Genomic DNA, 22552 nt, shown 5'->3' with positions numbered 1-22552 from the left:
TGTTTTATGTGTCCGTTTATGTTTTTTGTGATTAATGTTAGCTATTACACGAGCTTCGATCTTGTATACAAAAAAGATCATCTGCAAGCCTGTCGACTCCTCTCCCCCCCCCCCTTCCCTCCCCCCCACCTCCTGTAAAATATCGCCTTGGATACGGCATGTCAATTCCTAAAGGGCGGTTTTAGATCCAGGCATGCCCATGGCAAATCGAGTGTACACGAACACCTTTGTCGGGTGTGACCACTCCACAATACTTCATTGAAGATTGTGCTAATGGAATGTGGTAAAAGGTGTTGGTCAGGTCTGTTGCAATGATGTGTTTCCACTGGGAAATCTTGCGCAAGGTCGAGTTAACATCATCCAGCATGAATGAAGGTTGAGGCTTATAGTCCTTGAGCCAACCGGCCATATTTTGAAGTGAATGCTCCGGCGGGGGGAGTAATTCTCATTATGATTTTCCATTAGACCAATGTCTCAAGTGTCAGAAAAGGTGTGATGGACATCTGAGAACGGTAGCTTAGTGCCCGGATGGACGCCATCTTTGAAACCACCCAGCTCGAAAATGCCCATTTGGTGGGGTACATTGTTGCACGTGTATCTGGACTTCTATACTAGCTATCGATGTGCGGTTGACGACTAAATATACGTCCGATGTGTACCGTCTAAATAAAAAATAATATGAAGCATTTTGTTTTAGATTAATTATTATAAAAATCAATTATCGAAAAAAAATCATATATTTTTCAATATTTTATTATTAGACTTGTACTTTTTTTAGTGAAACAACACTGGTATGATTTTCCAAATTATGCATTGTGCTACACCGTTTATCTGTCTATAAAAATAACTCAAAAACTAAAACATATCATCCACCACGAGTTTACACAAAAAATATATGAAAAGGCATGCACTTTCCACAAACCGAAACTATGTCAGTTGGAATTTCCCGCCGATAAATCAACCCACAGAACCCAGTGCCGAAAGTGACGTCAGTCTATTCTATATCTATATTCTATATCTCAGTCTGAGATTTGTTGCGGTGACCTGATTAATTTCTGAGGGGGGGGGGGGGGGTGGGTGGCTTAAGAACTAAAAGTGAACATGTTAGATGGCGCCACACACAACTCTATTATAGAGTTGTATTGTGGCGCCATCTAACATGTTCACTGACTTGGATGAGTATGTCTATGTAAGCTGGCGAGCTTTTCGGATATCGGAGTAATCTAACGTCAGTCTTTTTGTTCTTTCAGCTGAGATGGCCGGTGTCGAGGCGAAACGGGCGAAGATTGAACCTGAGTCCGGAACGTGCATCCTGTGCAGCAAGAAGTTCTTGAACCCGAGGAGTGTTCCAATAGTTGATGTTGCAACAGATATCCTGTCTTCAGATACATTTTCAGTTGATGTTCGTGACTCCATCAAGAAGAATCTGCAGCGCACATTACAAAGAGAGTTTGGAGAATCGCTCATCTTCTTCAATGTGAAACACCGTGTATACTTGATGCCCGATAATCTGACAAAGCGAGAGATTGCTGCAGAGTGCGTAAACCTGAAAGCAGAAGTGAAAGCATTTGAACGAACGGACGGTGAAAGTAACATTGTGCGTGCAGCTACTTCACTGCGACACCAGATCAAAGATGCTCATTACAATGAACGTTGGCCGCCTCAGCCAGCAGAACTCACTTCAGATTACGTGAAGATACCAGATTCTCTTCGTGTATTTCTGCATACTTTGATTTGCGGGAGTGGGGGTAGCTCTGCGCGTGCCGACACACTGGTATGGTCGATGGCTCAAGATAACATCAATGCTGTACACCGGGGTACCATCAGAACATCGAAGCATGTCCTACTTCCGTGGGTCATGAAAACGCTCACCGGTAATACAGAGGTCATCAGAATATTGAATCGACTCGGGCACGGATGTTCGTACACAGTTCTGGAAGAAATCGAGACAGCGCTATGCATAGACAAATTAGCAAGTGTGGAGAAAGATACAGTACCACTTCCGTCACATGTGCACCCTTCGGTCCCGACTGTATTAGCATTCGATAACATCGACAGGCTAGAGGAATCGCTGAGTGGTGGCGGAACATCGCATCGCGTCAACGGTATCATCGTCCAACCGAAGTCGCAGTCGTGTTTGCCGCCCCAACCTCCATCGGCAGTATCCAAAGCAGATAAGAAGCGATCTATCCCGTCATCCAGCGATTTAGTTCCAATATACAGCGGTGGGAAACGAGAGGGCCCACCTGCAATCAAGCCTGCAGATCTTTCTGACACTCTTGCAGGCGCAACATCCCTTGCGCAGCGCCGAAATCACGTATGGATTATGACTCGCATGCTGGAACCATGCGACCAGACAATCAGTTCGTGGACTGGTTTCAACATCATGACTAGAGATCGTGTTCAGGTGACGGAAGATGTAGTTGGCTACCTGCCGACTATAAACGCGCCTGCCACAGATATGGCAACAGTGCAAGAAATCCTCAGAGAAGCTCTGAACATCATGTCATCACTTCAGCTTGAGCGTATACCGGTGGTGCTAGACCAGGCACTATTTGCTAAGGCGACCGAAATAGCATGGAAAGATGTCGATCGATATGGAAGAATCGTGCTCATGATGGGGAACTTCCATACCATCTGTAACTTCATGTCGAGCATTGGGAAAATGTTTGGAGATGCAGGCCTTCGGGATGTAGCTGTTGAGTCAGGAGTAATCGCTGAAGGTTCCATCAACAGGGTTCTGGAAGGCAAGCAATACAACCGTGCTGTGCGACTCCACAAGTTGATGTACGAGGCACTAATGCGCATCATTTGGAAGGGCTTCCAGGTGTGGATAGAAAGCAATCATCCTGACAAGGAACCCCAGATTCGAAGCACTGACCTCAAAATTCGCAGCATCAAGGAGGATGTTTGCCACGAGACTCTCGCTGCTGCTCTCGATGATGATTCATGTGTACAGAGCTTTGACATGTTCGCGAAATACCTACATTTTCTGCGAACCAAACATGCAGACCTGGCTCGCTTCTGGATGATGTATATTGATATGGTAGAGACCCTGCTGGGGTTGATTCGTGCGGATAGAGAAGGCGACTGGATGCTTCACTTGGCTTGTGTCAGAAGAGTGATCCCTTGGTGTTTCGCAATGAACAAGGTGAACTGTGCTAGATATCTATCTACCAGTGTACTATGCACAGATGACGCAACTCCACGAAACATGCCCCGAGTTGTACAGGCATTTCAATCAAGGCTACTTCTCCGTACAGCTTAGACCAGGGAATCCATTTGCCAGAATCGCTGTTGATCAGACAACAGAAGAAACAGTAAACAAAGATACGCAAACAGCTGGAGGAACACGAGGTTTTAGTCTTCGACAAGGGGCTGTGTCACGATACTATCTAACTGCAGAAAATCGGGCTACTGCACTGAGGCAACTACGAGAAACTATCCTTGTGAATGGCAGCGACACATCTCACGCCAAGCACCCTGACTTGTCTACTTCTCGCATCAAACGTGATGAGTCTGGCGTCACAGCTATCTGTGATCTACTGGAAAATGACTGGACCAATCCATTCGCCGATGATCCGTCATGTCTTCTCAGTATATCTACCGGAGCGGCTGCGAGGGAGGACGTTTCTAATGACCTACTCAACACCCTGCAAAAGGGGGAAGCGGCGTATCAAAGCTTCCAGAAACGTCTTGAAGAGGGAACAGGCTTTCATGACACATTGAACAAGCTAAACTTGAAGACCTTTGGTAAGATCAAGCAGAAAGTTGTGAAGGGCACAAACAAGGAGATCGTCCTGAGAGCTGACAGACAACTGTTTGCCACCATGATACTCATCGCCAAGACAAGGAACCTCGACATGCAACTTGTCCTTTGTCACCCACTAGGGCCGTTACCATGGTCTTTGGCAAACGTTGATGGGTCAATGAAAAAAACGAACAAAGCTGCACTTGCGAAACACATGGAAGGTCTTGTGGAACCAGCCGAGAACGTTGACAAGCGAAGTGCAACAATAATTGATGCGATGGCTCTCATACAAAAGATGCATGGCGAGAACGACACGTTCGAAGAACTATCTGACCGCATCCTTGCTGCAGCGCTTCACGCTGGTCAAGGCAGTGAGCGCATCGATGTTGTCTTTGACACATACACAGAAGAATCCATCAAAGCAGCTGAAAGGTTCGAGTCAGAATGATCGACGTTGGAAAGTTGCCTGCGGTATTGGGGTCTGGAGTTTGCAGTGCATTGCCAGGGCTTCATGCATGGAGCGGGTGTGACACTGTGAGTGCTCTGGCTAGCCAAGGAAAGATAAAGGCTTTGAAGCTTGTGCAAGCGAATGAGCTGTATCTTCAAGCATTCACAGATCTGGGATCTTCGTGGAATGTACCAACAGACGTCTTCAATAGCATTCAGGCCTTCACGTGTCAGCTGTACGCCAAGAACACGAAGATCGTCGGTGTTAATTCGCTCCGTTATCACATGTTCTGTGCAAAGAAGGGCCAGATCGAATCTGGACAATTGCCGCCTTGTGAAGACTCCTTGATGCAGCATATGCTTAGGGCCAACTATCAGGCGGCTATCTGGCGACGCAGCCTTGAAAACCTACCAGACGTCCCAACACCATCAGCAGGACATGGTTGGGAACTCGATGATGGCGGTTCGCTCACAATCCGATGGATGGCGGGTCTACCAGCTCCAGATGTCGTCTTGAATCTCATCTCATGCACATGCAGAAGGACGTGTCGACCGTCAGATTGCTCCTGCATACTGAATGGGTTGAAGTGCACTGTTGTGTGTAAGCTGCAGGGATGCTCCAACATGGTGCAGGATGATGCTATCGTGGCTCAGGATGCCAATGACTCTGATGGCGACTCTGATGATTAACTTTGTGTGCACTGTATATTGTATAGCATATGTTGTTCTCTATTATAATGCAGGCCAAATTGCCTGAAAATCTTTATAGACAGATAAACGGTTTAGCAAAATGTATAATTTGGAAGATCATACCGGTGTTATTTGACTAAAACATGACATGTTCAATGATACCTCCGCTTGCTTATTAGGAATATACATCGTATGGTGTTAAAATCAGCTCCATACGTCTTTCCAAACTCTAGTAATGAATAATTAATATAATTGGCGGCCATTTTGAAATCCAAGATGGCCACCAAAGTGCAGATTTCCTATGTAACAATTTCCGCCTGCTTATTAGATATCGTATGGTGTTAAAATCCTCTCCGTACGACATTCCTAACTTGCGTTATCGTCAGAATAGATAATGCCAGCGGCGGCCTGTCATTTTATGCCTCTTTACATTTATTTGTTGTAAACTCGTGGTGGATGATATGTTTTAGTTTTTGAGTTATTTTTATAGACAGATAAACGGTGTAGCACAATGCATAATTTGGAAAATCATACCAGTGTTGTTTCACTAAAAAAAGTACAAGTCTAATAATAAAATATTGAAAAATATATGATTTTTTTTCGATAATTGATTTTTATAATAATTAATCTAAAACAAAATGCTTCATATTATTTTTTATTTAGACGGTACACATCGGACGTATATTTAGTCGTCAACCGCACATCGATAGCTGGTATAGAAGTCCAGATACACGTGCAACAATGTACCCCACCAAATGGGCATTTTCGAGCTGGGTGGTTTCAAAGATGGCGTCCATCCGGGCACTAAGCTACCGTTCTCAGATGTCCATCACACCTTTTCTGACACTTGAGACATTGGTCTAATGGAAAATCATAATGAGAATTACTCCCCCCGCCGGAGCATTACTTTTGGTCTGGCTCAAGGACTATTACTGTAGCACCCAACAACGGCGAATGCTGTGACAAGTCGGAATCCCCCATTTGGCTTCTTTATGGGAAATGATGGGTTAAGGTTCTCCACGGTGACTCCCACATCTTCAGACCCAAAGGCTTTCAAGGTCATCAATTTTTTGTTGCAACCCAACAAGTTTTTCTCTGGCATACTGGGGAAGGTGAACTTTGCGTTGTGGGGGTAGTACAGGTCTCATGTTGACATTGGCCTTGAAGGGTCTCGCTTTACCATTGTAACCCAGAAATGCCGGATCAAAACGTCATCATACTCCTGAAGGAGTGTATGGAACAGAGTACGTGTGTGGAGAGGAAAAGTGTGATCTGGATCCACAAAAACAGTTTGAAAACAGCTGATCGTGCTTTTGCTTGTATTGCTTCGGAAGCAGCTGTCATGTCGTCCTGGGGAGGTTGTGAATCTTGGTTGTCAGGGGTGAAGGCAAGTCGTACATGGGCAAAATGCACATTGCAAGACAAGACTTGAGGTTCATGGGAAAGGTTTACAATACGAATTTTGTGGAAGCCAAGTGTTAAATGGTTTGACACACCCTGGTCCTGAAGGAAGGGAGGATGGTTCAACTGCAAATGTCGTGAGGTCTGTACGATCATCAGGTCGGGTCATCTTGATAAACTCCCCAAGCCAGATTGTTTTTGATCTTGAGGTGCGTGAAGGACATGGGCTCGTCTCACTCTGCATGGGTTAGAGAAAGCATGGGGTCTGGATCCATAGACATACATGGAGGAGTCTCCAACTAGCACTTGATGCTTGGCTGGTCGAATTGTTTCACCAACAACATGCAAAGGAGATGAACCATCAGCCTGGTGAGCAGATTTTGGATGCACTCTTGACAGAGACACCAAGTCTCTTAGCTGTGGAAGCACAGACCATGTTGCCTGTGGCTCCACTGTCAATGGTTACACGAAATGGATAGACACTCAAAGAATGTGTCCAAGTTGGGTGACTGACAAATCTGTACACCGAGTGTAGGTAATCGTCTGAGATAACGTGCATCTCAGATTTCCTCATCGTCATCCTGCAGGATAGCAACTATCTTACGAGCTTTAGCCATATATTGGCAGTCTTGATCTGGTAGAAAAATTACTTTTGCTGAGAAAATGTCTATCTGGTCGTCCGGCTTACTTACATAATGGGCACGATACTTGCCTTTAAACGGTCGTCCGACTTTAAAAATGGTATGTGCTGCTTCCTTGCTTGAAAAGGATAGAGCACAGACAATCTATCTATAATTCCAGTAATCTCTGTGTGTGTGTGTGTGTATGTCTGTGTGTTTGTCTGTGACCGTTGTTTCTCGACAACCACGGGTCCGATATACTTGAAACTTGCCAGGTATATTGCTGGGGACCCGAGGATGTGCCTTTTCAAGGTTTCATATTAATCGGACAAGTAGTTACCGAGCTATGTCCAAAAAACGATTCAACCAATCAGAGAGCAGCGAGTTATCACGTGTGCCGAACGTGGCGAACAGACTCTGCCTCGGACGGCACATTTGAGAGCGTATTCATTTATTTCACGTTGGCAAACTATGTTGCCGCTATGTTGGCGTTAAACTATGTTTTAAAACTAATTTGCGATTCTTTCGCTTTCCTGCGCGTTCGTGCACGCTATGGCGATTTCTTTACCAAACTCCGCAAGCCGTTCGCTTTGGACCAAACCATTTCATGTAAATAGAGGGGGGGGATTGTCACCGTACTCGCAAGCCGTTCGCTTTGGACCAAACCATTTCATGTAAATAGAGGGGGGGGATATAATTTTAGATATAGATATAGTACGGGCATGCCCTAGTATGAACAATATAAACAAAGGATAGACAACCCTTTGGTTGGCATCCATGGGGAGGAGGACATTCCTCTTGAGGAAATGTGGTCTCGGATTGTCGGATCACCCGATATTCCTCAGACCACACCTGATGTTGACCGCAGCGTTAAACATGGAACTGATTTGTACCATTCAGTTTGTACCCACACTGGATACTAGTTTCTTCCACGATGGATACTCGATTAACAAATTAACAGAATCATTGATTTGTCATCTGAGATGCTTATTTTCTCCTAACCATTCATAAATCAAGAAGTGGAATGGTATCCCAAATATCAGATAATCCAGAGTCCCGATCATTCTGTTTGAATTCGGCATTCGGTCTGTGTTTTCAAATCTCAAGAACATGATTTTCAACTGTGGGAAGTTCTCCAGGGTATACAATAGGCATCAAATGTGCTGGAGAAGAGCTTTGGAATAAGTGATTAACATCGTCCAAATGATGTGGGCAATTCCACAGGTTGATGGACATGGCTTTGAAAATTAAAATGTGAAATTTCATGTTTCAATATATTTTTTAACTGGATTTACATGCAAATCAGTGAAACAAACAATGAATTGTCATTTCTGTTCGAATTTTTTGTGAAATTAGTGAGTGAATTGAGAGCAATTATTTATGGCAAAAAAAGTAAAAAATCTGAAAAAGTAGGACTTGCATTAGTAGGTAGATAAATATTCCAAACTGATTTGTGTGTCCAGACTGTGTGGTGATCACATTTTCTGAATTACATATCAGTTTGATGACACCTTGTCATTTTGAATGTAAAAAGTGCCATGGTGTGCCTCTTTGTATGACGTAACGTGAGTAACCGAAAAAGCACATCTGTTTTCTGAGATCAACTTCTTTATTGAGTACAAATCTGGTAGTTCAAATGTTCTTAGTTCCAATGTCTCTTGATTAAAAAATTAATGTTTTATTAATATTCATGTGCACATTTATTAATAAACAGCGAGCAAATGTGGTAACGTGAGTAACCGTGTAACGTTAGTAACCGATGGTGTAACGTGAGTAACCATGTTTCCTTTGGAACTAAATGTCAAATTACAGCCTGTGATTACATGAAAGTGCTGTGGTGTATGTGAAATGAATTTAGTGGTGTGTGTTACCCTAAAACAATAGAGGGCAGTGTAAACAAAGGAGTCTACCCATCATGCAATTCACTTTCTCCTGACCACATGTTCTCATGTTGCACATGTCTACACTCAACTCTGATAAACTGTACATCACAAGGGAAAATTGCCTTTCCTCAGGGTGAGTTACAAGTGACACCAGTGCAAATGTGTAATCTGATGTTAGGGTAGGAGATTGGTACGCAGTGGAGTACGAGGAGACGCTGTATTCTGGAGAAGTGCTGGCTATTGGTAATCAAAATGATTATCAAGTTTCTGTGATGGAGCAAGCAGGCAAGTACTGGAAATGGCCCGAAACAACGAGACAATATCTTTTACATCAAAGAGAACCGGAAGAAAAAAAGAGGCCCCAGAAGTTGCCAATAACCGTGGCTACTTCAAGTTCTGTGAGGAATTTTAACAATCGGAACATTGCCTTATGGAAAGATGCAGAACATTGTTGTGTTTGTGTTTTTTTAAATCCCAAGTTCTGTGAGGAATTTTAACAATCGGAGCATTGCCTTATGGAAAGATGCAGAACATTGTTGTGTTTGTGGTTTTTTTTTTCAATCCCAAAAATATTTCATATTTCTTTGTGCTACCTTGCTGCCTGCTGATTGACAAAGTATTTAAGACATATTCATTCATTAATATTCAGCACTAGTATCAAACGTGTAGGGTAAGAGAAAAGAGCCTAACAATGCAGAAAATGAACTAAGGCTGGGTGGTCACTTTTTACATTTGTTCTTTACTAGGGCATGCCCGTACTATATATAAGCTAGGACGTGCCCGTACGTGGGTGCCCGTTCCTTGCCAAAAAAAAAAAAAATTTGTGTAGGGGTGTGTGTGTGTAAACATCCTAGGGCGTGCCCGTACGTGGGTGCAAAAAAACATGCGTGCAAACAACAACAAAAAAAAACTTTGAAACCACGTGGCAGTAACGACCACAGAACCCCCCCCCCCCTCTATTTACATGAATGGTTTGGTCCATTCGCAACGACCACAGAACCCCCCCCTCTATTTACATGCAATGGTTTGGTCCAAAGCGAACGGCTTGCAGTGTTTGGTAAAGAAATCGCCATAGCTCGGTAAGTACTTGTCCGATTAATATGAAACCTTGAAAAGGCACATCCTCGGGTCCCCAGCAATATACCTGGCAAGTTTAAAGTATATCGGACCCGTGGTTGTCGAGAAACAGCGGTCACAGACAAACATACACACATACACACAGAGATTAATGGAATTATAGATAGACTAGGGCATGCCCGTACTATATATAAGCTAGGACGTGCCCGTACGTGGGTGCCCGTTCCTTGCCAAAAAAAAAAAAAAAAAAAAATTTGTGTAGGGGTGTGTGTGTGTAAACATCCTAGGGCGTGCCCGTACGTGGGTGCAAAAAAACATGCGTGCAAACAACAACAAAAAAAAAAACTTTGAAACCACGTGGCAGTAACGACCACAGAACCCCCCCCCCCCCCTCTATTTACATGAATGGTTTGGTCCATTCGCAACGACCACAGAACCCCCCCCCCCCTCTATTTACATGCAATGGTTTGGTCCATTCGCAACGCCAAAGCGAACGGCTAAATCGCCATAGCTCGGTAAGTACTTGTCCGATTAATTTCAAACCTTGAAAAGGCACATCCTCGGGTCCCCAGCAATATACCTGGCAAGTTTAAAGTATATCGGACCCGTGGTTGTCGAGAAACAGCGGTCACAGACAAACAAACGTACAAACAAACAAACACACAGAGATTACTGGAATTATAGATAGATGATACATTACTGCATACTGCTTACTTTCTTTTTTTTCTTGTGTTTTACCAAAATTAGATTGAATATGATAGTGATATACAGAGTATTATTACTTATCATGTCTTTTGAATCTAAATAAGTTGATTATCAGTTGATATCACCAAAAAAAATTGACATAAATGATTCGGATAGAGTACGGACAAAATGTAATGTGAGTAACCGTAACGTGAGTAACCATGTTTTATGTCTCCGACGTCAAAATTATTATTTTCAGAGGTTTTCTTTTACCAACAATATGTGACCCAGTATTGGGACTGTACAGAACATAAAAAGTTTTCTTCTTGTAATACCTCAGATTAGGACATTTTTGAAATTTGTAGTCTTTTCATTAACCGTATATGCATGTCCAAATCATGTAACGTGAGCAACCGACACATTTTTGTGGATATAACACGAACAAAATTCTTTTCTGAGTTTCTTTAGACCTCCTTGAATGAGTCATTGTTGCTTGAAATGTAACGTGAGTAACCGTGGAATTGCTCTGCAGGTAAATGTTCATCTGATGACAAAACCGTAATTCTGATCAAGGTCACTTCCATGTCAAACCTTGTTCAATATGTCAGAGACATCGATTTGTTTTGATGCCATGTAAGACTCCCCCAACCTAAAATCATGGATCTGCACCTCAATGGCACTTGGTGGATAAGTTGGTTAAGTGAGAAGAACAAGCCGATTCGATTTTGGTTTAAGTCCAGATCCAGATTCGACCTATCAATGGGATACAAAATGTAAACCGTCCAGCCTGGTGGAGGGCGAGGCATGTGCTCTACCGAGTGTCGTTCTCGTTTCATATCTAATGCATAGATCACTAATGAAATGGACTTCAATGCAATTTTGGCAATGGACAAAGTTTGCTATTTCATGAATCGCCAAGATGTGCATTCGAAATACTTTCATCAACATGCATCAAATACTTTCATCATTTCATTTAATCATGAGTGTTGGTGCTGAAAAGCCACTCCGTGTCAGGAAGTCAGGGCAAGAATTTGCAATTTCTTCAGCGTGTCGGCAATAGCTCGCTTACTCTTCATGAAGGACACCGTGGGATCTTTAACATCCACCAACGAATGATAGCAGACGGCACATGCCCCTTTTAACATACATCCGAGGGACATTGATGAATTGTTCAATGTATGTTTAGCACATACATTGATGAATCACCCTGCCTGTGAAACACCAGGATGACAATTTACAGCCACATCTGGATTCAACCCGAGGCAGGCGAGACAGCTTAGCGGAGGGTATGCGTACCTCTCGGATGCTTTACATGTTCGACACAGCCTTTCCATATGAAGGCACTATCTAAGCAGCACTACTCAGAAGGAACTTAATTTGATCAAATTACCAGTGTACAATCCCTCAATGATGATGACACGGGGGACCAAAAAACAACAACAACCACGGTCCCCGAAAAAGGCCAACCCCCGCTTTGCGGGGAAAAATGGCCTCTAAATGTTGTTTTTTTTTGTTTTGTTTTTAATCCCTCAATGATGAAAATTACCAGAGGGTATGATAGGTCGACATGCTATTGCCAATGAGAACGAGTACATTGCAGTTGATGGAATTCCCTTAGAAAGCAGGATTACCGTTTATAGTCCAAAGGAGATGTCAGAAGCGAGAAACACGACTTCAAAACCCAACAGCCAAAGAGTTTAAAATGAAAATGATAAACGTTTCCACTATCTTGTAGTTAAGCCAACAACCAGGAATTTAACTGAAAATTAATAACTGGTACCAAATTTTTTTAAAGTTTATCGAATCATGTTTAAATATTCAAAACGTATGACTGGTATCACATTAATAGAGTCATTATGGGGTAACGTTTGCAGGAATTTAGGGAAAGCACAATGGCTTCACCATCTCTGACAAGTAAAGACAGTTTTATGGAGGGAAGTACAATTTTCCATCTCTAAATTATAATTGGTCTAAATATCCTTGCATTTAATTATATATTTATATCTATATTATATTCTCCGCAGGTGATTCTGTCTGTCTGTGATACTTCTGCCCGGGGGAGTGGCTACACAAACAAATATCCACCATTTTGTTTACTCGCATAGCTTTGAGGCCTCTTTTGTTAGGCCAGCGGTGTCTTGCTCTCTCTCTCTCACAGTTTTATTTAAACTCTCACGATGTGTGTGTATGTGTGTACACACAGAATCCGTTAATATGCGATCCACTAATATGCGATTTCGGATAGCACACGGTCGACCCTTAGTACCCAAAAATTGATAGATTTGTAGGGAAATTTTTTTTTTTAAAATGACAAGAATCGAGCATGTAGTACATTGTACACGGCAGCCGCCATCTTGATTTTTTTTAAATCACGCGTGTAAAAGTTCGCTCTCATAACACCAACATAACGATCATAACACCTCTGGTTTACTTCACATTTCACAAGTTATTATTAATACTAGGGCATTGCCCGTACGTGGGTGCCCGTTCCTTGCCAAAAAAAAAAAAAACGCTACCCGTACGCTCTACCCCGCCCGTAAGCCCGTAAACAAAAAAAACAACGCTCTTCGCTTCCGCCCTTCGCTCTGACTGAATTGGGAGAAATAATGCGCATATGAAATCGAGAAATTATTATTTTCTCCGGAAGAAATCGAATTACGAACCGTACCGTAATGGCGGTCAGCTCGTAACGCGCTCAGCTCCGCTCGTTCTCACATCGGCCACGCCTACGCAACAAAGCGTTCTGTGATTGGCTGCCGGAAGTGAAGTGAAGTGAAGTGAAGTTCGCAAATCGTCGCAGTTACGATGAATCGTTTTAATTTAATCGCAGTTTGAATTCGTTTTAAAACATAGTTTAACGGCAACATAGTTTTCCAACGTGAAATAAATGAATACGCTGTCAAATGTGCCGTCCGAGGTAGAGTCTGATCGCCACGTTCGGCACACGTGATAGCTCGCTGCTCTCTGATTGGTTGAAGCGTTTTTTGGACATAGCTCGGTAAGTACTTGTCCGATTAATTTAAAACCTTGAAAAGGCACATCCTCGGGTCCCCAGCAATATACCTGGCAAGTTTCAAGTATATCGGACCCGTGGTTGTCGAGAAACAGCGGTCACAGACACACAGACACACAGACACACAGACACACAGAGATTGCTGGAATTATAGATAGATGATATTGACACGAGTGTTTATCTACGTAAGCTGATTTAACCTTTCATCTCCACTGGCCGGGCCCGGGATGATGAAGGTCTGAAGACAGATGACAGGTCTGAAGGATGCCAGCACTGTCTCTGGAAAAGCCTGGGACCACATCACCGAGAGGAGTGTGGTCAAGGCTTGGAACCATTGTCTACCCATGCCCGAGGAGGTCTTCAGTGATGATGAGGATGCAGATGACCAGCCATTCTGGGGCTTCAAGAACAAGGACCTGGAAAAGAAGGCTGATGATGATCTTCAGGTTGCTGAAGAGAAGTCTGATGAAGACATTGTAGCTGAAGTCACTGCAGAGCCAGAGGAGGAAGAGGAGGAGGAGGGGACACCCAAGAAGATTCCCAGAGCTGCTGAAGTGTTCAAGGGACTACAGGATGCCATTGACTGGTTTGACCATCATGGTGGTCATCTTGAAGCACTGGAGGCAGCTAGTCTTCTGAAGAAGTCTAAGGACATAGCTGAGAGCTCCAAGAAGCAAAAGTCAATGGATGACTTCTTGATGAATTAAATCATCATCACCAGCAGCACACCCAACGTCACACTATTGTATAAATATTGTTGCGGTTTTGAGAACCCACACAGGTAACATCATTAAAGGTTAAAGGTTGCACTCCATAGTTAGGCCACATGCAACACGTAGGTCACCTTAGAACGTTAGTTATTTCATAGTATGTGTTTAGGATAAGGCCATTTCCAATAGTTGCATCTGCGTTGTGTAAAACAAATAAGAGTAGGCCCCGTTCAGTTTGCACCCTCCCTCCAATCGACTCCATTGAGCACTATCCAGTCTGCACCCCATTGCCCCTCGCGGTTTGTTACGCGTTGGGCCGGTAGCGTTCGCTGCCCTTGGGCTTTCGCTCGAACCAGCCCAAATGCCATGAGGTAAGGCCCGAAAAGGGGGCGGAGCGCAAGGGTGGGGGTGTGGCCACGTCAGGCAGCCATCAAGGGCGGAGCCGGTAAGACCCCATCAACCAATCAGGGCTTAGGCAACATCGCCTGACAGGGTGTGGCTAGAGATTCCAGAGGGTTCGCTGGGCGTGGCAATAAAACCCTTCGCGCGAGGCCCCCACCTCAGTTATGAGGTCGTCAATCCGACACAGGAAGTCGGTCGGGGCAGGAATTCGGAATTTGATCATGATCATGCGATAACTCGCCTACTCTTCACGAAAGACACCGTGGGATCTTTAGCGCCCACCACGAATGCTGGCATACGATACGCACGTTTAACATTCATCCGAGGGACGCATTGATGAATCGCCCTGCCTGCGAAACACAAGGATGGCAGTTTATAGGTGGGCTGAGATTCAAACCGAGTGCGCGTACTTCTCGGCCATCCTACCAGCCCTTCGAAATACTGTAGTTTAAAAATAAACAAATCTGTACATCACCATCTTCCTTGTAGTAAATTGCATTCTGTATTCAGCTCGGCAACTTTGTGTGTAATGGTCTCTCATGGTCATGAGGCCCGCAAAGCTAACCCCCGCTCTAGCAGGGAAAATGGCCTTAAAATGCCTGTTGTTGTTGTTGTTTGTTGTGGTCTCACATATTCAATGGAAAGTAACGATAACATTTTTCAGAAAATTTAATCATGTCACTTGCAGTCAAAGAGAACTCTACAAATGAATACTTTTTAAAAGAACATGGATATTATACCTGCAAAGCACATAACAAGACCTCACTTATCTATATTTACCGCTTTCTGTATTTAGCAAATTATGGCTCAATCCATGAAGCGAACAGTTAATCTGAGCAGTGTATACTTTTATTCCGCATTATAGCCTTTGAAGACAATTACAAAAGCAACATGAAAATACCCACATTGTTCCCAGTCAGCTGTTGTGCAGCAGAACCATGAGGCTGCAGTGCAGCACAGAACTGTCCAATGGGAAGCTTGTGTGCATATAGCTTTGTGAAAGATCACTAGAACTGCCTCGATGAGGAATTCCCTGGGACAAGACGGAAAGAGCAAACAGCTGCTTGTCTTGTCCTCGCCGCTTTCATCCCGTTCGTGTTCACTCCAAATCTGGCAGCTCTGTGCAAAGACAGGTGGGTTTGTGGGAGACAGGACGATCAGTAAAGCCTGTAGGAGTCGACGTAACAACAACAACATGCATTTTAAAGGCCATTTTCCCGACTAGAGCGGGGGTTAGCCTTGCGGTCCCCATGACAATCTTTTCCATTTTGCCCTATTTTCTGCAATCTCTCCTTGTTAACCCCCTTGCCCGCATTTCTTCTTCCACCATCTTTAGCCAAGTCTTTCTCAGTCTTCCCCGTCCTCTACTTCCTTCTACAGTCATTTCCATCACTCTTCTCAACCAGTCACTTTCATCCTTCCTCAACACATGACCAAACCATCTCAACCTGTTCCTCTTCACAGCATCAATCACAGGCTCGATTCCCATCATCTTTCGCAATTCATCATTTGTCTTCCTCTCTCTCAACGATACTCCGCACATCCGTCGAACCATTCACATTTCCACCCTTTCCAACCTTCGTTGCTGCTCTACGTTCATTACCCATGTCTCGCTCCCATAAATTATAACACTTCTCACACATGCAGCATACCCCTTTCCCTTCAGCTTCAACGACACTCCCCTCATCATCAGCACGCCACTCAGTTCCCGAAACTTCTTCCATGCACATCTCACTCTAGCAACCGTTGCCGAGTCTGATCCACCTTCTCCATTCAGCATGTCTCCGAGGGAGCAAAATGTTTTCACACCTTCCAGCTTCACGCCGTCTCCAAGATCCAACTCAACATTTCCTCCATTTGCAGCTCCCTCTGTGCACACCTTACATTTGAATGTAGCTGCCACACTGGTTAATGACCCTCTCAGACCACTACATTTTTGATGAACCCACTCAGGGCACATTGTACATTGAATGGAGTTCACTCCGACACCCTTCTCACACAGCACAGGGCCACTTCCCAGTTCTTTCCACCTCACCACATGCTTTACCACTTGCCATCACCTTCGTCTTTCCGATATTCACCTTCAGACCTTTTGTCTCCATACATTCTTTCCACTTGTTCATCTTTTCCTTCAGTCCATCTACTTTCCGCAATCAACACCAGATCATCTGCATACAACAACTCCCACGGTAAACCCTCCTTTACGTTCTGAGCCAGCACCTCCATCACAGCTACAAATAATCGTGGACTTAGTACCGACCCCTGATGCACTCCCACCTTCACCTCAAACTCACCACTGTTCCCGTCCTTCGTCCTTACAGCTGCGCACGCTCTTTTGTACATTGCCATCACATCACATTGCCACTCTCTGTGATCAACCATTCCTCCACTCCTAACTTCCTCAATGCCCATGTCAATACTTTGCGTGGAACCCTATCGAATGCTTTCTCCAGATCAACAAACCCAAGAAACAACTTCTTCCTCTTCTCCATGTACTTCTCCTGCAACTGCCTCACAATGAAAAGCACGACTGTCGTTCCTCTTCCTGGCATAAATCCAAACTGCATTTCGTCGATCTTCACTTTCTTCCTTATCCTCCTCTCCAACACCCTTTCCAATACCTTCATTCCATGCTCCAATAACTTTATCGCTCGGTACGAGCCACACTCCAGAGGGTCACCTTTCCCCTTGTATAGAGGGACGAGGGTACTCAGTTCCCAATCCACTGGAATGCGGCCTTCTTTCACCACCAGATTGCAGATCTCTGTCATTCTTTTCACACCCCAACTTCCTGCTGCCTTCAACATATCTCCCACAACTCCCGTCGGCCCTCCCGCTTTTCTACCCTTCATTGCTTTTATCGCTTCCTCAACTTCCTTCTCAGTAATCTTCTCTGCCGGTCCTAAAACTGGGTTACTCTCTGTGTTGCCATCCCATTCATTCTCTGTATTCAACAGCATTTCCATATATCTTTTCCATCTTCCTTTAATTCCATCTGGGTCGACAACGATTTGTCCCACTTCATCCTTAAAGCAACTCACCCCCATCACATCACACCTTTCTTTCGCTATCCTGAATACTGCTTTCTGACCCTCTTCCGAATCCAAGCGTTCTCCGAACATTTTCCTACATGCCTCCTGCGCCTTTGCTACCTCTTTCTTTGCAGCCTTCCTGGCTGCCTTAGGAGTCGACGTAACAATGCCATATTATACAAGGTCAATATGTTAAAAATAAACTTTGCAATTTTCTTCATTTTTGTATCGAAACCAAGCATATGAGGGAAAGGCAGTCGAGAGATGGTCGGGTTTTGGTTCGCCTCTCCTGTTCGCACCACAAAGTATACTGTCTCGCACCAAATCCTACTGAAGGCAGGAGGAGATAAAGATGCTAAAACTAATGAGGAGAAGGAAATCGTGAGAATTTTGTTGTCGTTGTCCCTACTTTATCAAATTGCTGTGATAAACAGGAATTTGATAACGTCGGGACAACACCAGAAACTACCTGTTGATGCTGTGCACAGCAGTATTCAGGACAGCATCGTTCACCTTGTATGAAAAGGGCATGAGGTCCCACCTATATACAGACAACTCGATAATACTATATCAACACTATTGGAGGCCGTGACGTACAATCAATCACATTTAGTTTTTTGGGGTTGTTGCACCAATAACTAACACCGACAAAAGTTAAGCATCCACACATGATCAAAACTGGGAGAAATAGTATCAAAGCAACAGAAAAACAAATTATTCAAGTTGTAACTTATTTAAGAATCAGCTTAGGAGTTATAACACAACAGCTGTAAGGAGTACTTACTTCACATCCTGACAGTGAGTCTCCCCCCCCCCCCCCCCCCCCCCCAAGTAACCGTGTACCTTTGGCTACGTCGGCAATGCTGTTTCATCCTTCAACCTAAGAGGTTGCGTCACCAGTATCAATTCTGTACATCTATTATATAATAAATACCTGGTGTTGGCCTGAAAGCCTGGTGTTGGCTTAGCGGTTAGGGTGCCGGCTTGGGATCCTAGGATCCTGGGTTTGAATCCCGGTCGATCGCTGAATTAACGCCAGGGGGTTGACTCAGCCTGTCATCCTTCCGAGGTGGGCATATTTAGTACCAGTTAACTGGTAATTCCCTGTGTGTCGCAAGAGGTGACTAACGGGGTTGGCGGCAGGAAGGGCATCCGGCTGTAAAACATTGCTTCAAAAAGGGGACCGCGCTGCCCAAAAAAGGCCAACCCCTGCTCTGCAGGGAAAAATGGCCTCTAAATGTGGTTCTTCTTCTTTCTTCTATTATATAATAAATACCGAGTCGGGTTATTTTGAGCAAATCATTTACATGCTCGCCTATTGTCCAAAGTTCGGACAATGCATCACCCATGTTATGGACCTTGACAAGTTTATATCCATTTGTTAATTCTCCATTTTTTTCTTCATGGTTAGCCAATTTTAAAAGTACGTACGTTCCTGTATGCCTGCCATTAATTTCCACGTCCGACCACCCTCTCCCCATGCTTGGATTTCATGTGACAAAATAAGACATTAAAAAATAAAATAAATAAAAATTAACCTTTTCAGTGACAAACGCTTTTAATTTCACATGTTTATTGTGTGCTGGGGGGCCATCTAACTCTAGTCCAGCCAGGCGAGAATGAAAAAGGGGTTATGCACTGCCCCAAATCAAACTCGCAATAACCCAAGTACGACCGACCTCTCTCCCAAGCTTCTATGATTTCACATGAGAACATAGGACGTATTTTTAAAAATTTACATTTTTAGTGGCAATTAGTTTTAATTTCACATCCTTTTTAGTGACAAATCATTTACCACAGCCTTACCTTTCGATGCTCTTTTTTAGTTTGTACTTTTTGTGACACTTTTCGTACACTTTTTTCCCCCTTTAACTTGTATGTATTTGAACGTGATATTTCCACAGGCAATCAGGCATCACTAGTTATTTTGCGTACCAACCACTGACCTCTATACTAACTGGATAGGGTCCCTAACGTTTATTGGTCAAGCGGTCCTGAAGCCACCGGAAGCCCACCATCCGCCATATTCCCTCTCCCACAACACAGAAAATCCCGTTTACATCAATACAAATACTTGCTTCAAGGCGCATATTTGCTACAAAAAAAAAATCCACCTTCCTACTTGATTTTTCTCCTTTCCCACTTTGATTTTATTCCATTCCTGGGTTGAAAAAAGAATTAATATAGTATTTATGAAATGTTATCGTGTGCAGCTCACGGTTGTAAAAAAAACGCGATGGTCATGATCAAAGGAGAAGAGGAATCACATGTCATCAGTAAGTGGCATTCACCGAAGTTACTAACAATCCCATTCATTCCTTTTGAGTACTCATGGGAGAGCAAAGATGGCTGACAAATGGCTTCAAAAAAATGAGCTTCCCCTCCTATCCAGTTAGTATAGAGATCAGCGATACCAACCTAACCTAAGAGCATTTTTGTTTATTGTGGGTGAAAATGTCACAATTGAAGAACAAAAGGCTGTGGGGCGAGGTTCCCTGCAACAACGGGGTTGGGGAAACGGTATCAATATCACTGCCATCAAAATGGATGATTCAGGGCTTCACCTGTGCAATCCCAAGATAGAGGGATGCATTTGCATTGTTTTCCAAGTAAATTTCGCCAAGATTATTTTGATGATCATATTTTATGCAACAGACAAGGTTTATTTTCTTTCAAAAGACCAAGTAATACCAAACCAATATCTAGTCAAACAATACCTATACCAATACCAATATATAGCTAGCCATACAATATACAAAATAATATACAGTGCTTATAGAAGGTTTACACCCCCTTTCAAAGGTTACACCTTTTGTTGCCTTATATCCTGGAATTAAATTGCATTAAACCAGACTTTTTCAACCTTTATTTACACATTGTAACCCACAACTTCAAAGTGAAAAATAAATACGACAAATTTCAGAAAATTAATTAAAAATACAAAATTTGAATATCTTGGTTGGATAAGTGTATACACCCTCCCGGGTTAATACCTGGTGGAAGAACCTTTGACAGCAATTACAGCTGTGAGCTGTTGGGATAGGTCTCTACCAACTTGCACACCTTGATTGGGCAATATTTGCCCATTCTTCTGTACAAAACTGTTCAAGCTCAGTCAAGTTGCATGGGGAGCGTTGATGGACAGCAATCTTCAAGTCATGATCCAGATTTTCAATTGGATTTAGGTCAGAGCTCTGACAGGGCCACTCAAGGACATTTATCTTTTTGTTCCTTAGCCAATCTAGTGTAGCTTTGGCTGTGTGCTTTGGGGTGTCGTGCTGAAAGGTGAACTTCCTTCTTTCAGCTTTCTTGCAGAGGGCAGCAGGTTTTCCTCTTGGATTTTTCTGTATTTTGCTCCATGCATTTTCCCTTCTATCCTGCCAAGTGCCCCAGTCCATGTTGATGAGAAATATCCCCATAATATGATGCCGCCACCAGCATGTTTCACAGTAGGGATGGTGTTTTTTGGGTGATGTGCTGTGTTGGGTTTGCACCAAACATAATATTTTGAATATTTAGACCAAAAAGTTCCAACTGGTTTTGTCAAACCACAAAACCTTTTTGCCACATGGCTTCAGCATCTCTGGAGTGTTTTTTGCATACCTCAAATGGGACTCAAGGTGGGCTCCGTTTTGAGTAATGGCTTCCTTCTTGCCACCCTAGCCGACAGGTCACAGATTTGTGGAGAGCTTGGGATATTGTTGTCACATGCACCCAGTGACCGGTCTTTGGCATTAAGGCCTGTAGCTCTTTCAAAGTTGGCATTGGCCTCTTGATGGCCTCTCTGATCAGTCTCCTCCTTGCTTGGTCATCTAGTTTGGAGGGGCGGCCTGGTCTTCACAGCGTCTTGGTGGGACCATACGCCTTCCACTTCTTAATGATTGTCTTGACTGTACTCCAAGGGATATTCAAGGCCTTTGAAATATTTTATACCCATCTCCTGATCTGTGCCTTTCCACAACTTTATCCCAGAGATCTTTTGAAAGCTCCTTGGTGCTCATGATTGAGTCTTTGCTGTGAAATGTACTACCTAGCAAAGGAAACCTACAGGAACAGCCAATTTTATTCTGAAATAATCAGAATCACCACAGTTTAACACAGGTGGAGGCCAATTAACTTGGTGTATGAATTTGGGGTGGGGGACGTTAGGATGCAACTCGAGCAAATTCGTCAATCAGGACTTCACCACTAAACATGCCACAGCCCAAATTGATGGAATTATCGGAGGAAGCCATTGTATAGCATAAAGTGCAATGATAGCATAGTTGGTGGCAAAGCCACCATATCTTGCCAGTGATGCATAATGCCCATATAATTAAATGAGGAAGACCATACAGCATACAAGTCACAACAAGGTCTAAAAATGTAATCATTTTATAATGCAGTATTTTTGCTGAAACAATAAATAAAGGAGGCAATTTGGCGTTTGAGGGAGATAACTTATGACACGCTAAGTTTTTAATTTATTTCAGATGTAATGCAAGAAAGAAAAGGATGTACCGGCATGCAAGTTTATTCCCCAAAGAAAAACGGCACAAATAATAGCAACATTAGATTTTTCAATTGGATAATGCAGACTTACTTTCGCTGTCACTGTCTGAAGATTCCTGTGGGTGAGAGAGACAATAGTAAAATCTACAAAAGTCCTTCATAAGCAAATGTAATCAATGGAAGTGACTTAGTCACCATTAACAGCAAATATTACAACTACCAACAGTAAAACAGACTCGATGACACCACAGATAACACGTGCAACCTCTGCCAGACCACACCACACGCAATAAAACATAATGGAAGACTGTGCAGCCTGGCTTCACGAAGGTATGAGCAAAACATCTGAGA

The 22552-nt window shown here is 43.5% G+C and overlaps 1 protein-coding gene across 1 annotated transcript in view; it reads right to left on the bottom strand.

Moving 5' to 3' along the window:
- Window positions 1-15329: 15329 nt before the first annotated feature.
- Window positions 15330-22552, bottom strand: part of PTGES3 (prostaglandin E synthase 3) — a 37115-nt gene continuing 29892 nt past the window's right edge. The window contains exons 7-8 of the mRNA XM_068133005.2: window positions 22293-22317; window positions 15330-15797 (exon numbers count right to left, since the gene is read on the bottom strand). Coding sequence (XP_067989106.1) covers window positions 15778-15797; window positions 22293-22317 — 45 coding nt within the window. The 3' untranslated portion in view covers window positions 15330-15777. The remainder of the gene's footprint in view (window positions 15798-22292; window positions 22318-22552) is intronic.

This window comes from Myxine glutinosa, chromosome 12 (genome assembly GCF_964187855.1).
Source record: "Myxine glutinosa chromosome 12, kmMyxGlut1.1, whole genome shotgun sequence".
NCBI classification, from domain to species: Eukaryota; Metazoa; Chordata; class Myxini; order Myxiniformes; family Myxinidae; genus Myxine; species Myxine glutinosa.
This window is presented reverse-complemented; position numbering and strand designations above follow the sequence as displayed.